The sequence below is a fragment of the Varanus komodoensis genome, unplaced genomic scaffold (genome assembly GCF_004798865.1).
Source record: "Varanus komodoensis strain SLA01 unplaced genomic scaffold, ASM479886v1 scaffold45, whole genome shotgun sequence".
In the NCBI taxonomy this organism is placed as follows: Eukaryota; Metazoa; Chordata; class Lepidosauria; order Squamata; family Varanidae; genus Varanus; species Varanus komodoensis.
In genome coordinates this window covers 7,378,008-7,396,091 of record NW_025336011.1, presented here as the reverse complement: position 1 = coordinate 7,396,091, position 18,084 = coordinate 7,378,008, and the positions used below count along the sequence as shown (strand labels likewise).

Sequence of the window (18,084 nt, the reverse complement as noted above, 5' to 3'; positions counted from 1 at the left end):
CATCTAAAATGAAGACAACACTGCATATATCATTTTTTACCTTTATGCTATGTATAAAAACTATAGTGTGTTGCATTTATGAAATCAATGAACTGCTACAGAGAAAACAAATTTTTATTTCTGCATGCAACGAAAACATTTTGAACTCCGAAAAAAAAGATGCTGGGTTGAAGGTTACTTTCTAATAAAATACTCAATGTCTATTTGAGTCCTCATATTTATGAAATAAAAAGCTGAACTTAAATTATCCACTTGCAGCAAACCAAAAATGCCGTCTGCTTCTGTGTGCCATCATCCTTTTATCACATGTACTGGAGGGTGCAAACAGCTGTCAACCTGAATAAAAAAAGGACTATTTCACTGAACAATGTAAAATATATATTTGCAAAATAATAGCCGATTAAATTATTTATTTTACCCAGTTAATGTGATTTTTGCTCCTGAACCTCAGTGCACAGCATCTGCACATCAGGGCTGTAAGATGTCACCTTCATCTTCACACACGATTGTAAGCCGTCGTCCGTGAGACATGAGCGATGTTTGTTTTTAATATACTTCATGTTGGAGAAGACTTGCTCACATAGATATGTAGATCCAAAGATCGACAGGACTCCAAATGCATACTTTTTCATGTTCATGTAAGTGTCGGGGATGGCATTCCATGTTTCAAACACCAGTCTGTCCGGTTTGGGAAGGTTTTCAATATCATTCCATTGGTGATTCTGAGCAAGAATGGCCTTCTGACGGGCAACATCTTCAAGATTAGCTGTCAAGTGTTTGAACTTGGACACCCATATATCTTTGTCGGCTATGTCGGCCAGTTCCATCTCAAGGTCGGGTTGACTTACACCTGCAAATGCAGTCATATTCAATAGGGAGGGGTCGATAGTCAGGGGAGTGACAGGGAAGGATAATGTGTTTTTTTCCTCTCTGAAGTCACAGAATCGTTTCCCAAACGATGTTTGCATTGCAGTGATTGCAGACTGCAAATACTCTGAATTTATCATATTGTGAGCTTGTTTGAACTCTCTCAAAGAGGGGAAGTGAGACAGTGTACCTCTCTGTAAATCTCTGGCAAACACTGTCAACTTGCGCTCAAATGCCAAAACCTCCTCTAGCATGTGCAGGGCTGTGCCTCCTTTCCCCTGAAGAGTTGTGTTGAGTGCGTTCAGATGCGCTGTCATATCTACCATGAAGTGTAGCTTTTCCAACCACTCTGGCCGTTCCAGCTCAGGAAAGGTGAGCCCTTTGTTGCCCAGGTAAGTTTTCACTTCTTCCAGACACGCAGCAAGGCGCTTCAACACCTGCCCTCTGGACAGCCACTGGACTTTGTTGTGCAGCAGGAGATCAGAATACGTGCTGTCCACCTCGTCCAGCAGCGAACGGAACTGACAGTGATTTAAGCTGGTTGCCATTATTTTATTGACAATCTGAATGACGACATTCATTACTTCTGTGCATTCCGGAGGAAATGTTTGAGCGCACAAAGCCTCTTGGTGCAGGATGCAGTGAAATGTCAGCAGCTTTCTACCCAGCGACTCCTGCAGTAAAGCCACAAAGCCCTTCTGTGCTGTCATACTCGGTGCCCCATCAGTAGCCACTGACACCAGGTGGGTGGTATTTATTTCTTTGGTACTTAGATAATCCAAGACAGCCTCACAGATGTCCTCCCCCTGTGTTTGGCCTTTTAGTGGTATCAACTCGATCATTTCTTCCTGTGGCCCATCAGAGTTCACATATCGGCAGAACAACGCTATATGTTCAATATCACCTTTGTCTTTGGACTCATCACAGGCTATTGAGTACACCACAGCGGAATTGATGTCTTTAATTTGCTGTCTGGTGATGTTTTCTGCCATTTGTATGGTCCTGTCTTTGACAGTCTTTGCAGAGAGGGGCATATCTCTGATTTTCTGCACAATTTCGCTCTTGTTTTTGAAGTCCAAGAATAGATGTTCTGAAATCTTAATGAATGATTCTTTTATAAAATCTCCATCTGTGAATGGCTTCCCGTGCCTGTCTATTTCCTGAGCGGCCACAAAAGTAGCATAAGTAGTTGAATTTGCAGGCTTAATACACTTCTTGAAATGATTTTTGCTTAAATCAGCCTTCTGCATCAGTTCAGAAATGGCTTTTTTTCTCTCATCTCCATCCGGATATTTTTCAGCAAAGGCTGTGTGTTTGTTTTGAAAATGTCTTGCAACATTTGACTTTTTGTTGTTTGCCAATTTCTCGCCGCATATTAAGCATACTGGTAAACCAGTCTCGTCAGCAGTAAAAGCGAATGAATCTACCCACGTACCATTAAACATTCTGTTTTCTTCAGAAATTTTTCTTTTCTTCGTTTTATCCATGCTTGGCCTACCGAGGGAAAAAGCTCAGTAAATTGTGAAAAGCTCAGTAAATTGTGAAAAGCTCAGTAAATCGTGAAAAGCTCAGTAAATCGTGCCAGAGTGTGTAGCAGATCAGCAGCTGTGATGCGTATTTTGAGCAACAGAGCTGCCGCAGAGGGATTCAAGAGCCACATACGGCTCTGGAGCCGCGGGTTGCCGACCCCTGCTCTAGACCAATTTTGTTTTACAGTGCCATTAACACATTCTTCATTGGGATAAGAAAGCAGAAGGGCCATAGTTCCAGTACCACTAGTACTGTAGTGCTAGGAAAACCCATTTGTGTTGATTAATCACTCTTGCTCTGCCAGAAAATAAGGGCAGAGAAAATAAGACAGGTAAATCTCTTCAGCAAACAGGCACATTTCCTAATTTAATTAAGACCATAAGTATCTGAACTTGGCTATTGATCAAGACAGATCCAATTTTTAATTCAGATGGAAATATCCAACAGGATAAGCAAGCTAAAACCAAACATATTAACTCTCTTCCTCAGAATCTCAAGGAAGCCCCTCATTCTGCCAAGAACCCTATGAAGTAGGTTATATTAAAAAAAGGGACCTAGCCCAGAGGAGCTGAGAAGGGGGCATTGAAACAATCAAAACATGTAAATGCAACTTTTTTACACATTGTTCACTTTTTTTCAAACTTCTGTAACACATTATAACCCAAATGATCTCTCCTAAATCATGGAAAAAGCAGCATTGGTGTCATGCTTTTTATTTTCTAGAATGTTCTCTTCGTGCTTGTTATTTCTACCCTGGGTTAAGTCTCACAGATGCTTTAGTGAGATCTCTTCTTCAGAAAACAGAAGCCTTGCCCAAATTCATGAAAATGGAAATTCTCACATGCCCAAGGGAGATGTAACAATGAGATGCTGAGGGGCTGCATTTTGAAGAATTCCATATATACCAGTATATAAGTCAACCCTTGAACCCAAAAAATAGCAAAGCAAATGAAACATTTTCATTTTATATTCAGAATTTTTAAAAAAATCAGGACAGATAATAAAGACATTGTATTCACAAATACAGTAATGTGTATTTACAAGATTGTTTTTATTAATAATCATTAAAAAAAACTTCTTACTGGTTATATACCAGTACTAAAGTGATTAACCGTACTGCATAATTTGCTTAGTCTTCTGAATTGAGGTGGTTGTCAGTTGCATGTTCAGGTTCATTTTGTAGGTTATTGTCATACAGATTCCAGTCTGACTTCCCAAAACTATGTTCTTCATTTCTACTATCATCATCACTGTTCTGAAGGAATTCATCTTCACTTCCATCGAGTTAGATATGCCACTTTCTACATGATTTAATAACACTTTCTGCTTTAACTTTGACTCACGCTATTATTACAATATTGCACAAAACATTGAGCGGTGCAGCACACATCGATCCTCCTCTAGTGAATGATTTCTCACTAGACAGCAGTTATTCCATTCTTTACATATATTATCTTTTAAAAGTTTATTTAAGGACACATCTAATGGCTACAAGACTGAAGTCAGTCCTTCTTGTATAACAGCCATTTTAGTTTTATTTTCTGCCAATGTTGTTTTTGTAGCATTTGTTGTGTGACTACGACTCCATTCTCACCCATCCTTTTTAATTAAAACAAACAAGATTTCCAGTTGGAAAATTTATTTTGGGTCTAGATTTTCATCTGAAGATAACTATAGATTTTGACTTCCTGCCATCAGCCATGCATGACAATGCCACTGTAAACCTACTTTTTCCATGTCCTGTACTTTTCACTAGCACTGTTTTTGAACCCGAGGTTTCCAGTCTTCTTGCTTATCATGTCAAAGTTCACTGGAGTTTCATCCATGTTTCCAATGTTTGAAATGCTGGTTTCATACTGTTGTCTTAATCATATAGTTTATGAAAATTAATAACTTTATAATCATGATCTGGTAAGTGTTTCTGGCTAATTTTTGGGTTTTGCCAAATTACAAGATTTTTTCTATTTATGCACTGGCTGCACCATCCCGGTGTTGACTGAAAATCCTTCCCCTTGTCTGGATTCAGTCTGGACCACTTTAAAGCATACAATCTGATCATGCTTCTTGTTACAACATAACCTTGTTGTCTTTGTTCAAGCACCCATTCTGCAACTTGCTGCTCCCGTTCTGGCCAACGTGTGACTCCACTTCGCATAGCATTTTATTCATGGGAATTTTCCTTAATTTGTCTTCATTCTTCCTCCAGCCTCGCACCATCTTCTCAGTAATGTCGAACCTTCTAGCTGCAGTACAATTATTAGACTCCTTCACAGTTTGAATAACCTTTAACTTTAAATAAGCATATTTTCTTCTTTTGTGGCGATCCATGCGTTAGAGTCAAAAAGAAAGCTTATCACATCAGTTTACAAAACTTTCTCTAGACACAGTTCACACAGATATGAGCCAAGGCATATAGAAGACAAATGTGAGCTCAAGTAGAATCAGAGAGGTAACATGACTATTAGCTAGAACAGTGGTTTTCAACTTTTTTACAGTTCGGAACTGGAGAATATACAAAAATTATTTCAGGGACTGCTAAGGCAGAAAAAAAGTATTATATACATATATAGTATTTTGTGTATTAGTTTTAAAATATAATACCAAATAAACATTCTCTATAATAACCAGAAACCAAACAGTAAAAATGTTAAGAATAAAATATTGAAATTAAATGTAATTGAATACAACTGTAATTTTGAGAGCAATATTTGATTCAAATAAGGCTAGTGCGAAATCTGCTGTTGCTTCTTTTCAAGAATACTTGATAATCGTGGCTGCAGTGTTGTTTCCGAGAGACGAAGCACTGCATTGACAGCCATTCTGTTTCTCTGTTTGGTCTTTATCAGTAACAGGGCTGAAAAACTCTTTTCACACAAATATGTAGTAGAAAATAAAATTAACAGTTTAATAGCTCTATAACTTAGAGATGGATATTCTTTTTCCAGTGATACCCAAAATTGTGACAATGATTGCATTTTATGTTTGGACACCAGAGTAACATCAGAAGATAACTCAATCAGTTTTTGTTTTTCATGAAGATTAAGTGCACAGGAGTTGACATCTTCCATAAAGGGGTTGTTAATCCAGAGGTTACCTTTACGGGGATCCTCATTTTCAGGGTAATATTGGTTCAAGTTTTGAACTAATGCCTTTAAGTGCTGACTTATTATATTAAATATTAATTTCCGGTTGACATCAGCTACACTCAAAAAGTCTTGCAAATGTGGAAACATTGCTATATTTTCTTCTTGAACACGACTATCCCAAAGAACCAGTTTATTTTTCAGCACATCCACCTTGTTTCTCAGTATGAAAATATTTGTGCAAGCCCCCTGAAGAGAAATATTAAGTTCGTTGAAAAGACTAAATATATCTGCCATATACGCAAGCTTAGCCATCCATTCCTCATCCAACAAAGGCTCTACTAATGCAGAGTTCCGCTCTCGCAGAAATAGCTTTACTTCTTCTCTCAGTTCAAAAAGACATGAAAGAACTCTTCCTCTGGATAGCCACTTTACTTCGGTATAGAGAAGAAGATGTTGATGTTGCGAGTCCATACTTTCATACAGTGTTGTAAACAGCCTGGAGTTCAAAGCTCGACTACGAATTTCATTTATGATCTTCACCACATCATTCATCACAGTGTTTAGTTCAGGAGAAAGTTTCTTTGCAACTAAGTGGTGACGATGAATCACACAGTGAGTGGACAACATTTCTGGATGTGCAACCTCCTTTATTTTTGCAACTACCCCTGATTGATGTCCATTCCTGCTTGCAGCACCATCTGTACACACTCCGATGCACTTTCCCCAGTCTAAACCCTGCACTTGAAAATACTCATTAAGAGCATTAAATATCTCTGAACTAGTAGTCCGTCCTGGTAGTTCAAGACAGCAAAGAAGTTCTTCCCTGAAGTTCTCCTCTTCAGTATACCTCACGAAGCAAATTAAAATAGCATGGTTGTTCACTTCTGTTGATTCGTCAAGTTGAATTGCAAAAAATTTCGATTTCTTAATTCCTTCTACAATTTGCTCTTCAATATCACTGGCCATATCAACAATTCTCCTCTGAATGGTGTTGTCTGAAAGCGGTATAGCCTCAAGTTTTTCAGCAGCTTGAGGACCCAAAATTTCTCGCGTGACATTTAAGATGCAAGGCTTTAGCAATTCTTGACCAATAGTGAAGGGCTTTTTTGTTTTCAGTATTCGAAGGGCAACTAAGTAAGACGCTTGAAGCAGCGATTTATCACTGGTCGTCATTTTCTTCATCTGAGTTTTCTGAATTTTCATTTGGTTATGCAATCTTTCAAAAAACTCAAGGGGCTTGTCAATAAGATCGCTGTGCTTCGAACGCAAATGACGAGCAAGTTTTGAAGGTTTCATTGCATCATTTGACAAAATTCCAGAACATACCACACACAAGGGACGTGGCGATTGTTCACTACCAGGGGCTACAGTGAAACCAAATTTTAAATAGTCCTTATTGTAATGCCTAACAAAGTTACTTTTTCTTTTTTTGGTTTCTGTCGCACCTACCGGAGTATCAACGCATTTCGTTTTCACTGTTCCTTTTAAACTTGAAGCAGTCGTACTTGGCTTATTTTCGGTATCATCAATACTTTTCTTTTCACTATTGTTTTCGCTTTTGAAGAAGGTTAAAATGTTTTGTTGTTTTTTTCTTTCTATTTTATAGGGTTTAAAATTACAGCACAATGACACAAGAAATAACTTGCTTTAAGAAATACCACAACAAGTATTTGCAAACAGTATGGACGTGTTGTTGACAGGTGGATAGTATGTATCCCTACCAAGTATAACTTATAAGTATTACTTGAGTGACATGCACCCTTGATAACACGCATCATACCTAAGTCAGTAGGTTAATAATTTACTCATCCCTAGAATCCCTACACACTACTTATATTCATTGTCCTAGACACCGCTGCACTGAATAAAATCATATTATGTGTCCAAAAATGTAATGTTATCTTGAACTTTAATGCCCAAAATTACACAAGTTTATAAATTGTATTACTTTTGGTATTCAAGTATTTGATATGATTGTGTTATTTTGGACTTTAAAGTTTTAGTTTCTGAATACATTTGAGGTGATTAGGTCTTTCACAGACTGGCAGGAAATTTCTGCAGGACCGCTCCCGGTCCATCAGTTGAAAAACACTGAGCTAGAATAATGTGGCACCACGAGAGTCTAGAAGCTTCCAGCAGAAAAATGCCCATATATACCAGCATGTAAGATGACCTTTGAAACCAAAAAAACTGAAGGAAAAATTGGGGGTCAACTTATATACCCAATGTATGACAAACACCAGAAAACAGTCCAAAATTTTGACCATGTCATATGTACAAATCACCTTATACACCAGCAGTGCTTTTTTTGTAAAAAAAAAAAAAAAAAGGTGCCGGAACTCACGTCTTGTTAATCTTTTATTTTAAAAAAATATTCAGTTCTTAACATCAATTTAATTTACTGTATTTAAGGCCAGGACTTTTTTTGTCATAGAACGCACCGGAACAGCGTTCCGGCACCTTTTTTTCCCAATGGATTTTACGAAGTGATTTTGAATCACCTGTCGGCGTAGCAGGTCAGCAGCAAACATCATTAACATAGTGCCTGTGGGCTGGTTTTGTGTCCGCGTGTGCCGGCTTGGGAAGCTGCTCGGCTTGGGATTGGTGTGTGTGGTCGCGCACTGAGTGCTTACTGCCGGCGGCAACAGGAGTTCCGGCAACTGTTTTTTGTGTTTTTTTTTTTACAAAAGAAGCACTGTTTAAGACAAATGTTCATAGTAAATTCCAAAGTTTTGTCCAATTCTTGTCCAACAAATCTTCTTGAGTCCTTTCCCTGCTGTTAGTATCTATGGCTGAATGTCGTCCTCTGAGTAACCACAGATCAATGTACTTTGAAGGATCGAAAAGTCTCAGAGGTGGTCCGACAAGTTTGATGAACAAAAGTGCTGAAATTGTCTTAGTCTTCAACGAGGCTCTTGTTGGGGTGGCAATGAGATTCATCTGTGAAAACCCACGTTCACATTCACTTGAAGAAATAGGAATGGTATTCAGAGTCCGTATCAAATGCGATAGTTTTTCTGGATATGTCTTTTCGAGAATGTATTCACGGAATCCACGAATCATTTCTCTTTCATTTAACTGCAGTCTGATTGACAAGTTTCTAATTTCCATTTCTCCAAATGTCAGCTGAGTATTAACATCTTCAGGCCAATGTTTTTGATCAAGTACACGAGACCAATATGCCAACTCATTGTCTTTGCTATTAAGCAATCTTTTTTCGATTGACTCTTTCAATTTTGTATAAAATGTACTTGGGTCAATGGGAGGATCCTTTCTTGAATCTTTTTTGTGAAGTAAAACTCCACGAAAGCGAAGATCACGTACAGCAGCAACAGCACATTTATAATAGGGCCCAAAGTTCTGTCTTCTTTCTTCAAAAACTTTTACCAGTATTTTTATTTTCATATTTGCCTTGTACAAGTCCATGTTGTGGTCCTGTAGGTCCAAACTTAATTCTGATAGTTCTTGGAGAGCATCACACATCAATCCTAGGTCCAATAAAAATTCTGTAGATGTGATTTTTCTTTTCAAGCCATCATAAGTGCATTTATCATTTTCATCTCTTGTAGGATCATGCATTGCTTCTTCAAAATGATACACAAGGGATTCAAAATTATTCCACACAGCCAAAACTGTACGGAAACTAGATGACATCCAACGCGTACTTAAAATTCTTCCAATTTTTAGCAGCTCAGCCCCCAGTAATTCTGCATATAAATGCAACTCTCTACTATTCTTTGCTGAAGCATGGTATATGATGTAAAGTTTATCAATAAATGATTTGAATCTATTTATTCCTGAAGTTTCTTTGACAGCATCACCTACTAATAATTCTAGTCTGTGATTAGCACAATGCCAAACTATAACAGAAGGAAAATGTTCTGACATCAATTTTTTCACTCCACTTTTACACCCTAACATCACAGCAGTGCCGTCGCATGCCAGAGAAACCAAATATTTTTTTAAATAATCTTCTGTCATCCCGTAAGAGTGAAGACATTTGAGTAAGGAATCAAATACTCCTTCTGCCGTTACTACTTTTTCAAGTTCTACCAAGTCCAAAAACAAATTTATTGGTGAATTCATTCCAACACCTTCGATACAGCATCGAACATATACTATGAGGCTAGTTTTTTTGCTTATTGTGGTTGATTCATCAATTATCAATGAAATTTTATTATTAGATTGAACAATTTCTTTAACCACAGTTTTCCTCATTTCTTCACTTACATGATTAATAATGTTAATACACGCATTTGTAGAATGAAGAATGCGACCCATTTCAACTCCATTCAGTTCTTGCAGATCAATTTCCGTTTCAAAATGATGGAATGATTGATTTTCCTTTGCTACTTTATATGCAGTTCGAAAAATTTTTGCAGTTATTGTTTTTTCGCGAGATAATGATGTTAAAAAAACATTCTCAAGAGTCATTTTTTCGCTTTCAGCAACTATTTTTAATGCTGCTTTATGTGCAGCAGATTCTCTGTGCTCAAAAATTTTTTTCCGAAGTGAGCTCAACTGTTGCTTCCTATCTTTGCCAGAATAGGTTATCTCATTGTTGGTCCATTCTTTGGAAAGTTTCATTCCCATTTTCGTTTCAACTCCAAGAGTTCCAACTTTTCTACAAGACTTACAGCCAAGTTTCATGTTGCAAACACAGAGCCATTCATTTTTCAAGCAAAAATCATTTTTTTGATCATAGGTCCAGCAGTCTGGCCAGTCATTTGTAGTTTGGCTTTGCTTCTCAAGATCAGATTCAGAAATATTAACAGGTGTCGCTATTTTCGTGTGTTCTGTCGTTGTGTCGGTTAATTTCCTGGCCGTTTTATTAGCAGGACTGGTGGATGAGAAGTAATTAGTAATTTTTTTCATTTTTAAATTTGGGGTCAAACTTCTACACTAAAAAAGATTTTCAATTCACCAACTTTTTTTGAAAGAAAGAACTTGTTTACCTTTTGCAGTTGCCACTCTATGCACACATAATGGTCACCGCCGGCAGTAAGCACTCAGCGCGCGAGCACACATACCAATCCCAAGCCGAGCAGCACCCTCACTATCTCACTATCAGCACAGACACAAAAGCAGCCCACAGGCACTTTGTTAATGATGTTTGCTGCTCATCTGCTACGCCAGACAGGCGATTCAAAATCACTTCGTAAAATCCATTGGGGAAAAAGGTGCCGGAACACTGTTCCGGTGCATTCTACGACAAAAAAAGCCCTGTACACTAGTATGTACGATATATCACTATTATCATCAAAGCGAGCAATAAAAAATTCTTTAAATATATCAGAACTAGGAAACCAGCTAGAGAGGCAGTTGGACCACTGGATGATAATGGTGCTAAAGCAGTATTGGGGAAGATTAAAAAAACTGCAGAGAAGTTGAATTAATTATTTTCATCTGTCTTCACTACAGAGAATATAAAAAAGAAACTTTGTTTTGAACTTAAATTCTCAGGAAGGGAGTCTAAGGAACTTAAGACAGTGATGACAAAAGGTAAACTCAACCTTACTGACAAACTGAAATTATTAAATCAATAGTAGTCAAGCTATCGTTCTTAAAAGAAATTCAGTCCAAATCTTTGACTTTCTCCACAAAATTTGTAGCATGTCCCTCAATCAGCCTCTGTATCAAGACTGGAGAATGGCCAATTTAGTAGCCATTTTCAAAAAGTGAACTGAGGAGATCTAAGAAATTACAGACCAGTGAGCCTAATGTCTCTTCCTGGTAAATTTGTTATAACTTAAGGATAGAATAAGCATATAAAAGAATGAGCCCTGCTAAGAGAGAATCAACATGGCTTCCATAAAGGTAAGTCCTGTCCCACTAACCTTTTAAAGTTCTTTGAGAGTGTCAAACATTTGGATAGAGGTGGTCCACAATGTGCAGCTGCTGTGAAAAAGGCAAACGCCGTGTCAGACTTAATTAGGAAAAGAACTGAAAATAAAACTGCCAATATCAAATGAATCTATGGTGCAACCACACTCAGAATACTGTGTACATTACTGGTTACATCTAAAAAGGGTGTTAGAATTGGCAAAGTGCAGAAAGGAGGACTTAAAATGCTTAAGGGTTGGAGCAATTCTTCTGTGAGGACAAATTACAACAGCAGAGATTGTTTGGCTTAGGAAAAAGGCAAGGGGAAACATGAGATGCGTGTTATGATGTGCATAGGGAGGCATATTTCTCCCGCTTCCATAATACTAGAACCCAAAAACCTCCCATGAAGCTGATTGGTGCATTTAGGACCAATAGAAAAGAAAGCATTCATTTCCAGTGCGTAAATTATAGAATTCACTTGGATAAGATTGGGGCTTGGACCAATGTGGGCTTGGACAAATCTATTGGGAAAGCTGTCATTGCATACTAGTCCTGTAAGACTATGTAAGCCAGTTGCTGGGAAATTGGGCAGAAAAGTGCTGTTGTATTCATCCTGCATGTGGGATCCTGTGGGCAGCTAGGTTGATCCCTTTGTGACAAGAATGCTGGACTAGATGGATCCTTGGACTGATCCAGCATGGTTGCTCTTAGCTTCAGCTTGGGAACTGTTCCTAGTTCTTACTTCGTTTTAAATTCCTAATGCAGCTAGTTTAAAGAATTAGTATTAATTTCAGTTAAAATTTTAATTTATATTCTTTAGGCATTTAATCCTAATGTGCATCATAGATAGAAATATGTCTATTTGTCACTGGACAAGATTTATTCATATAGATTTTATTACTTATTTAATATGTTTTCACTATTTGTATGGCATGAATACATTTTTCAAATAATTTGATTTGTATCTTTTCTTTTTTTAAAGACTCATGTTGTTGGAGTAAAAAAATTATTCTTTCAACCTTTTATTCTTTTTGGTTTCTGTTCACCTCAAGGAAGCAAAAGTGGGGGGAGGGGGGTAAACTGAAGCTAATTTTGCAAGGCAGAATATAGTGCTATGTTTCCTATTGAAAGAACTGAGACTTTCCAGGTTTCCAGCAAGGCTGGGTTTGTACCTTCTCTTTAATCATTCCTTACCCAGCCAAAGACCAAGTATTTTTTAGATTCCAAAGCAAACTTGTATAACAGGCCCCTTCACATACACACAAACTTTAATTCTGTCTTATACATATGATCTCACAAGATATTGCTTAATTTTCAAGTTATAGTTTATACAGTTATAAATTACTTTGTCAATACTAGTGTTTGTCTATTATGCCGCACAATGTTAACCCATTTACATCCAGCCTGAAAGAGACTAGAAAGGTTGTCTAATTTTTTAATTAATCCTAATAAAAGCTTTGTTATTTTGATTTTTTTTAATTATCATGGACTGACCAGGCTGCAAACATTTTCTAGATAAACCAGATTGCTTTATGACTTCACTTCTGGGCCTTTTTCTTTGCAAAACCCAGAATTTCCCAAGTTCAAATTCTCGTGCACAATCACATTCATACTAGGTCAGTTATCCCATAGTAAAGTGCTTGCCATTCTAAATCAGTGCTAGCTTACTGACACTTTCCAATTTCTACTTACTGGTGTAAGCACTTTACTAAAACTTAAATGTATGCATCCCACTCCATAAAATAGGAGTGCTTCATTATTTTACAAAAACTGGACTTAAGATTTCTCATATGTAATAAATAATTTTATGTTGTATCAGTAGGATACTTGTGGACATTTCCTTGCATATTTTGAGTCTGTAAACCTGCAGCTGTTGCTTGATGCATTGTTGTGGTTTGCCTGTCCTTCTGACCCAGGTAAGCAGTGCCACTCCCACACATGTTGCAATTTTTTTTCTGCCCACTTTCTGTTCTAGAGCAAGGACCTGGGCCAGCCACTTCTGCTCTAATACAGCCTAACTGGCTCCAGCAATTCCACAAGATCTGGAGTCTGGACATGTACAAAAATACAAGGAAATTCCATAAATATCAAGCATTTAGTTTCAAAGCTCTGCTGACATAAAATACTGATGCAGCCTGGAAGAGCCCACTGGGATTTCTAGGATCTTATGAAGTGTACCCACACACATACTGTGTCAACAGCATATATGAAGAGCAGCATCTAAATTAGATAATTAGCATGCAAAACAGAAGTATCTTGAAAGCCCAATCCAGCTCTATGTTACAACTGTGTAAGGACAAAGGTGCTCAAAGTTAAATATTCTGGGTTCCAAAATGGAATGGAACAAGGGACCAGAAGCACCTTAATATACACATCTGATGGACTATTTTTAAGGAAGGACAGTCCATATTCAAAACCTTCGATAGCACAGAAGTACCAAGAGCATACAAGTAACCTTGCCATGGCGTCACATGCCCCATTGTTTCCCTTGTCAGGAAACATATCTTAGGAAAGCTGGAGGAAGCAAATGGGGAGCCCAGCAGCAGACAATTAAACAGAGTGCATAATTCCTACAAAACAATAGTAGGTACTAGAACCCACCCTGAAACCCTTAAGGCAACCCCCAAAAGGCAACTTTTTCTTTTTTTCAAACTGACAAGACACACAAGTTGCAAACATCTTTTTATTTCTTGAACATGAAAGAAGCAGTCTAAAATATACATAAGCAAAAAAAAGCACATTTCAATGAGAACGGCTCTCGGGATAGTGAGGATCAACTACTGGATCAGAAAGCATTTGGAGATACGTACAGCCAGAAAGTACGGCTACACGGTGAGAACAACTGGATTTAAAAACCTACAGCTACCTTGACCTATGAAAAACAGGCATCTCCTCTTCAACAAACTGAACAAAAAGCAAAGAGCCTTGTTTGGACACAGGAAAACGGTCAGACAATAACCACCACCTTAGAAACAGCTGTCATGGAGGCCCAAACACAGTTGCATCTGTCAAATGTTCAGTTGGTACCAGGACCAGGAATATGTTCAGAATTCACTTTGACAAGAAGTGCTGCCATCCACAATATCATAAGACACATGAGGCACAGGAGAGACTGTGACCTTGATTCTCAATGCAGCTGGGATCTGCTGTAGACCCACCAAGAGTAGTCACATATTTAACAGGGCAGCAGTTCCTTACTGGAAGATCCAATTTGCATCTGGGTTACAACAACCTCCTCCTTGGCAGGGTAGGAGTTAAGATTTAAAAAAAGAAGGGGGGAACCATTACCTTGTTCCCCTTAGGAGGAAAAAAGGAATCCAAGAGGAGAGCAGGGTATAAGATTCTGGATTTCAATTAATTAGCATTTCAATACAAAAAACACAAAGTGTATCTGTCAGAACAAGGGCGTAAAATTTGTCAAGCAAAAAAAGAAAAAAAGAAAATGGTGCAGACCATTTATAACCATTATCTAAGCAGTCAAATTCTACAATAGCTCTCCAAAAAAAGGCAGAGAGGTGCAGAAGGAAACAGAAGAGGACCAGGAGAGTGGAGGGCAGGGACAGGCAAGGGCAGCTTCAAGATGGTGGCTCCCGCATTTCCTTTCCTCCGTGGAATGCTGGTCCATTTACTAGGAGGTGGCCTTTCTTAGACTGCCATCCCCTCATCCCCACTACTCCCATCAGGCTTAGAAATAGTGGCCTCACCCGGATCAGTGATTGGGGAGACACGGGGAGGAAGGGCGGTTTCTTTCAGTGGCTCATCCACATTGATGGGTTCTCGGAGTGCTGAAAACTTCCGGTCGCCAAAGGCAGCATTCAGCTTGGCCTCAAAGAAGCGCTGCAGAACAATGATGGACTGGACATCTTCTTTGTCCTAAGGAGGAAAAGTGATGAGTATCCAGAGAGTAAGACAAGTAGAATATTACCCAATAGCCAAGTACAGCTCAAGAAGGGAAGCAGTATTTTCCTAGTTTACATTAACAATAGGAACTGTGGTCACCTGGGTGCAGAATAAGCCCAACTGTGGTACTGTCTAAAATGTGATGTGAGACCCATGCCAGCAGATTCAGACACTTAAGATTGTCAGTCTATGGACTCTTATCTAGCCTAACACAGGCATATGGAACCTTTCCCTGCTTATCCTAGCCTGACATAGCCTCACCTCTGTCAGCTTATTAAACTGCCTGAACATCTTCCAGACATCATCAGCAAACTCATCCGGAGAGCCATAGGGTGGAGAAAGCTTCCGCTGCAGCTTGGCTCTGATCAAGGTCAGATCGATTGTGTTTTGCCCCTCCTGGAAGGGGGAAAAAGATTAGGTTATTTTTGAAACTAAATTAGCACCCATTATGTTCAGAATTTCCTTTCAGCTCATGACATTTCCTGAGCCAGTTTGGTATAGGTTAACAGCACAGGACTGAGACTAAGGTGATCTGGATTCTAGTCCTTGCTCAGCCATGTAGCCCACTGGATGATTGCAGGCCACTCACAGGCTCTCAGTCCAACCTACCTCACATGGTTGTTTTTGTAGGGGTAAGATTGAGAGCAGGAGGAGGAAATGATGTAAGCTGATTTGAGTATGTTCTAAGAAAAAAGCAGGATATAAATCTAATAAATAGAGATTAATTATTCATCTAATAAACAAATAAACTCACTGTAGCATTGGAGAGTCTGTGAAGAGGCCTACATGGCTCAGAACACAGTAACTCAAGGAGAACTCGTTCACATCTCTGTAGAAATCACAATGGAAAAAGCTAGGTTAGTGGGGAAAGATCTGTTGTTGTCCTCAAAGTTACAATCCAGAGATACAGAAGGCAGTTCTACATGAAAAATGTGGTTTACTGGAAAATCCTTTCTTTCTATCACCATTTCAGTGCTTTGTGAGATCATGCAACAGTTTCATTCAGTGACTGCAATACCAAGTGAGGGCTTCAGTGTCCCACATATCAGATACTGGAGTCGTGTCAGCATCTGAACTAGTATGCAATTTGCATTCATTCACAAACAACGTATTTGTCTATCTAAAGGAAGAAGTGATTTCCTACATAGTACTCCAACAGTATTATTCCATTTTTAGTCTACCTAACACAGAAGGTAAGAACTTCAACAGGGTTAAATCTTACTGGCTATCCAAACATTTCGATGAACTAAATGTCTTGAGCTATCAACTAGTTGATTCATGTCAACATGCTCCTCACCCATCACTGCTCCCTTGGGATTATTAGGTTTACAGTATGTTTGTACTGGCAATAAATGCAATGCACAGAATTGTTATTGTTAAACTCACTCTATGTCAGCCTTGGTTTGCTAGTGCCTGCCTGTCCACTGGCTTCTTCCTGACTGCACTGCACAACCCTCTCCATATCAGAGACTATGTAGTGATTTGGCCCAGTTCTACTTCCTTCATCTTCATGATGAACCTATTGCTTCACTGATTGTTTTCAGCTTTTCCCTTGGCCAGATTCACTCCAACTCATGCCATCGCACCACCTCTAATGTTTCTTCCACTGAAATGTTCTGACAGTATTGCTCCCTTGCCAGACAATCAACCAGAATTGGAGGTTCCATTGCATCCAGCACAGGACTACTGCAAGTCAACATTTTAGTTAAGTTCTAGTTAACGGCCTCATTCACACATAATGCTAATCCATGGTTTATATAAAATACTGTCAGTGGCAACATCCAGGGTTTGTCTGACCAATGATCGAATGAACTCTGGTTTGTTTTCTCAGTCCCTGGGTTGTTTCTTTCCTTCTCCTTTTCCCACCACCTTCCAATAGCACAGCTCCCTTCATGGCACTGCAGTAGTGGCATATAAGAAAACTGGGTTTTTTACCACTCTTGCTCACTGTCCCTGTAGCCTGCTGGAACAATCCATAACAGCTCATAATTCTAATCCCCACTACATCTCAAATTAGTGTGAATAAGAAATTAGCTATCCACCAGATTTCACATTTCTGTGTATGTTGCAACTTAATTCTAGGCAATTAAAACATACAGCAGTTGGAAGCATTTAAATACGAAATAATTTGCTGAGATCAACAGACAAATTGATTTAGAGACAACTTTTGAGATGATTTTTAAAAAGAAAATTAACAATACAGAAAAGGAACAGAATATGTCAATACAATCCAGTACATTAACCAGAAGATATGTTTGGCTATCCCAACAGCACACAACTACTAGAAAACTCCATTACATGTCCACCCCACTGTACTGATGCCAATCTAACAGAATCCCTCCTGTTCAGCATGTATGAGATACTTTCCTTCAGCCCCATTTCTCACTTGTCAGAAATCTATTGCATCCATTTCTTAAGATCTGTATATAGAAATAGTCCATGTAAAGAGTGCCATGCACACAGCTTCAGCTGTGCTAGGATTCACCAAGTCTAAGCCCTCCAATATTAACGACACCAAGTCATGCAGGACTAGGAAGCTTTCATTTTAGTCACTACTAAATTATCTAGCTTATCTACCTCCCTGCACACAAAGGATACAAGCTCACGGGGCGTATAGAATGACTGTCACGGAGTCCTAGTTCTGATCATTCCATTTAGAAATTTGCTACTGCCTCCATCTCTTTTCCCACAATATAAAACTCCCAAGTCCAGTCTCTCTCCACCAGAACGTACTCCTCACTCCTTATTCTGCCTCTTGGCCAAAAAACCCCCAGTACATTCTGGATTCTTTGACCAGACACTCCCAATACTACACCATGTCAGGATACAACCAAGGAATTTGATTTTGAAACCGGTACTAAATTCAGACTGCTTC

General features: G+C 38.7%; 1 protein-coding gene across 10 annotated transcripts in view; it reads right to left on the bottom strand.

Moving 5' to 3' along the window:
• Positions 1-313: 313 nt before the first annotated feature.
• TRIM28 (tripartite motif containing 28) overlaps positions 314-18,084 on the bottom strand; it is a 34,189-nt gene continuing 16,418 nt past the window's right edge. For 4 of the 10 annotated variants that reach the window (XM_044444560.1, XM_044444562.1, XM_044444564.1 and 1 more), the window contains 5 exons: positions 15,964-16,038; positions 15,471-15,605; positions 15,014-15,182; positions 11,321-11,381; positions 7,989-10,323 (listed from right to left, as the gene is read on the bottom strand). In XM_044444560.1, coding sequence (XP_044300495.1) covers positions 8,196-10,323; positions 11,321-11,381; positions 15,014-15,182; positions 15,471-15,605; positions 15,964-16,038 — 2,568 coding nt within the window. In that variant the 3' untranslated portion in view covers positions 7,989-8,195. Of the gene's footprint in view, positions 337-2,302; positions 2,362-3,429; positions 7,079-7,988; positions 10,324-11,320; positions 11,382-15,013; positions 15,183-15,470; positions 15,606-15,963; positions 16,039-18,084 lie in introns of those variants that run through there. The other 6 variants (XM_044444568.1, XM_044444566.1, XM_044444565.1 and 3 more) reach the window with 6 other exon arrangements.